This window comes from Rhincodon typus, chromosome 16 (genome assembly GCF_021869965.1).
Source record: "Rhincodon typus isolate 14 chromosome 16, sRhiTyp1.1, whole genome shotgun sequence".
Taxonomy (NCBI): Eukaryota; Metazoa; Chordata; class Chondrichthyes; order Orectolobiformes; family Rhincodontidae; genus Rhincodon; species Rhincodon typus.
This window is the reverse complement of record NC_063347.1, coordinates 2,109,326-2,112,243: the sequence shown is the minus strand read 5'-3', so window position 1 is coordinate 2,112,243 and position 2,918 is coordinate 2,109,326. Positions and strand designations below refer to the sequence as shown.

The 2,918-nt window shown below is 49.0% G+C and overlaps 1 protein-coding gene across 1 annotated transcript in view; it reads left to right on the top strand.

Annotated features, from left to right (window-relative positions):
- uroc1 (urocanate hydratase 1) overlaps positions 1 to 2,918 on the top strand; it is a 69,212-nt gene that overhangs the window by 16,561 nt on the left and 49,733 nt on the right. The window contains exons 2-3 of the mRNA XM_048606661.1: positions 1,184 to 1,312; positions 2,509 to 2,570. Of these exons, the coding sequence (XP_048462618.1) occupies positions 1,184 to 1,312; positions 2,509 to 2,570 (191 nt within the window). The remainder of the gene's footprint in view (positions 1 to 1,183; positions 1,313 to 2,508; positions 2,571 to 2,918) is intronic.

Genomic DNA, 2,918 nt, shown 5'->3' with positions numbered 1-2,918 from the left:
ATCCAGCTCTACACCTTGTTATCTCAGATTCTCCAGCATCTGCAGTTCCTACTATCTCTGGGTCACTGTCTGGATGGTTGATGCTGGCTCAATGGGCTGAATGACCTCTTTCTGTGCTGCAGGGATTCTATGATTCTAACCCCGTGCTGTTCCTGTCCCTGGGAGTGTTTGATGGGGGACAGTGTAGAGGAAGCTTTACTCTGTATCTAACCCTGTGCTGTCCCTGTCCCTAGGAGTGTTTGATGGGGGGATGGTGCAGAAGGAGCTTTACTCTGTATCTAACCCCGTGCTGTCCCTGTCCCTAGGAGTGTTTGATGGGGGATGGTGTAGAAGGAGCTTTACTCTGTAACCAAGCCTGTTTTGGGAGTGTTGTACTCTTTTCGGAATGTGCCATTGGTGTTGAAGTGAGGTTCGTTTTGGAGATTGCCCCTGGGGATTTGATTCAGAAGAATGAATTGGAAGCCTTGGTGTTCTGAAGTTGGTTTCTGAGGGATTCCTGGAACAGGTGCTGCGGGACGTTGGGTCTGGAGTGAGGCTTAGTGGCAGCAGCTTTTGTGTGAGCAAGCCCCGATTCCTGAGCAGTGGACCCAGGCTGGTCTTGGATGGTCAATCCAGTAGATTACGGTGACCAGGATTGATCAGGACATTCCAAAACACCGTGCAGCCAATGAGGTGATGCTGACTTGGAATCACTGCTATCGCTGACACCTCAGCCAATTCCCGCATGATTGAAACAGACAAAATGCGTTCATCTGTTTACGTGGTAATATTTTTGCAGTAATTATTGGAGAGAGAAATGGAGAGCATCCCCCGATTACCATCAAGCTAAAAGCCATGGGATCTTTTACCTCTGCCTGGGAGAGCCAGCGTGCTTCTCAGACAGTGCAGCACTCCCTCAGCACTGAGCCTGGATAATGAGCTCAGGTCTTTGGAATGATGCTTTATCCCACAGCCCGCTGACTCAGGGATGAAGAAAGAGAGGGCATACAGCAGCAGACTTAGGCTATTTGACCCATTGAGTGTGCTCCTATTGAGTTCCAGCTGGGATGCTGCAATGGCACGAGACAAAGCTGAAGTGACAAACTGTGCCTGGTGTATGTAATAACTGTTCTCTGTGAGCTGCGTTCTTGTGGGGATCATTGCCTGACTGCCTGTCCTCTCTTTTGAATGCCCTTGTTGACAGTTCAGGCTGGCGATGTACTACCTATCCCAGATGACAGAGGAGCAGACTCTGGTCATGTACAGTGGGCACCCACATGGATTGTTCCCAAGTCCCCGAAATGCTCCACGGGTGGTCCTCACAAACGGCATGGTAAGGAGAACAACCTCTCACACTGCCCAGGGGCTCACATCCTGCTATTATTACCACTCTGTAGAAAAGGAAGTTTTTCCCTTATTGTTACTTACCTTACGTCCCCCATTTCGTTCAGACTATGTTATCAGTCTCCCTGTTTCATTATCGGCATTATCAGTGACAGGCACCTTCCAAACCCACGACCACTTCCATCTAGAAGGACAAGGGCAGCAGATACATGGGAACACCACCCCCTGCAAGTTCCCCTCCAAGCCACTCACCATCCTGACTTGGGAACACATTGCTGTTCCTTCAGTGTCACTGGGTCAAAATCCTGGAATTCCCTCCCTAAGGGCATTGTGGGTTTACCTACAGCACATTGACTACAAGGTCACTCACCACTACCTTTTCAAGGGACAACTAGAAATAGGTAACCTTTGTGGGCCCAGCCAGTGATAACCACATCTCAAGAACGGGTTTAAAAATCATTCTGCTCGTCCACTCCCTGCTTCTTTTAGCCCAATGAATTATATCCATCTCCTTCTTGACAACATTCAATGTTTTAGCCTCAACCGCTTTCTGTGACAGTGAATTCCACAGGTTCCCGACTCTCTGGGTGACAACATTTCTCCTTATCTCAGTCCTAAATGGCTTTCCCTGTATCGTTAGACTGCGACCATTGATTCTGAACTCCCTCACCATTAGGAGCATCCTTCCTGCTTTACCATGTCTAGTCCTGTTAGAATTTTATAGGTTTCTGTGAGATTCTACACTTCAGTCTTCTAAACCCCAGGGAACATAATCCTAATCGATTCAATCTCACTTCATACGTCAGTCCCACCATCCCAGAAATCTGTCCAGTACACCTTCGCTGCGCTCCCTGTATAACTCTTCCATTCAATTGATTCAGAGATAGTAGGAACTGCCGATGCTGGAGAATCTGAGATAACAAGGCGTAGAGCTGGATGAACACAGCAGGCCAAGCAGCATCAGAGGAGCAGGAAAGCTGACGTTTCAGGCCTAGACCCTTCTTCAGAAAGGTCCAGACCCGAAACATCAGCCTTCCTGCTCCCCTGATGCTGCCTGGCCTGCTGTGTTCCTCCAGCTCCACACTGTGTTATCTCTGACTCCAGCATCGGCAGTTCTTGCTGTCTCTGTGTGGAGTGCTGCAGCCCTAGTTTGTGAAACTGACTGTTTCTGTTTTTATGTTCCAGGTGATCCCAAACTATTCCTCCAGGGATGAGTATGAGATGATGTTTGCCATGGGAGTGACCATGTAAGAGATTCATATCCTGTGTTCCCCACACATCACAAAACAAACATGGCATTGAGACCTGTAACCGGGGCAAGTGATAAGTGTTAGCTTCAGGCTCATGAGGAAACTCTTGCCTCTGAGAAAGAAGGTTGTGTGTTCATGACCAGATCCAGAGGTTTGCACAACATATCTAGGACAATACTCATGGTGCAGTTCTGAGTGAGTGCCACACTGTCAGACGGTCAGTGCTGAGGGAGTGCCGCACTGTCAGAGGGTCAGTACTGAGGGAGTGCTGCACTGTCGGAGGGTCAGTACTGAGGGCGTGCTGCACTGTCAGAGGGTCAGTGCTGAGGGAGTGCCACACTGTCA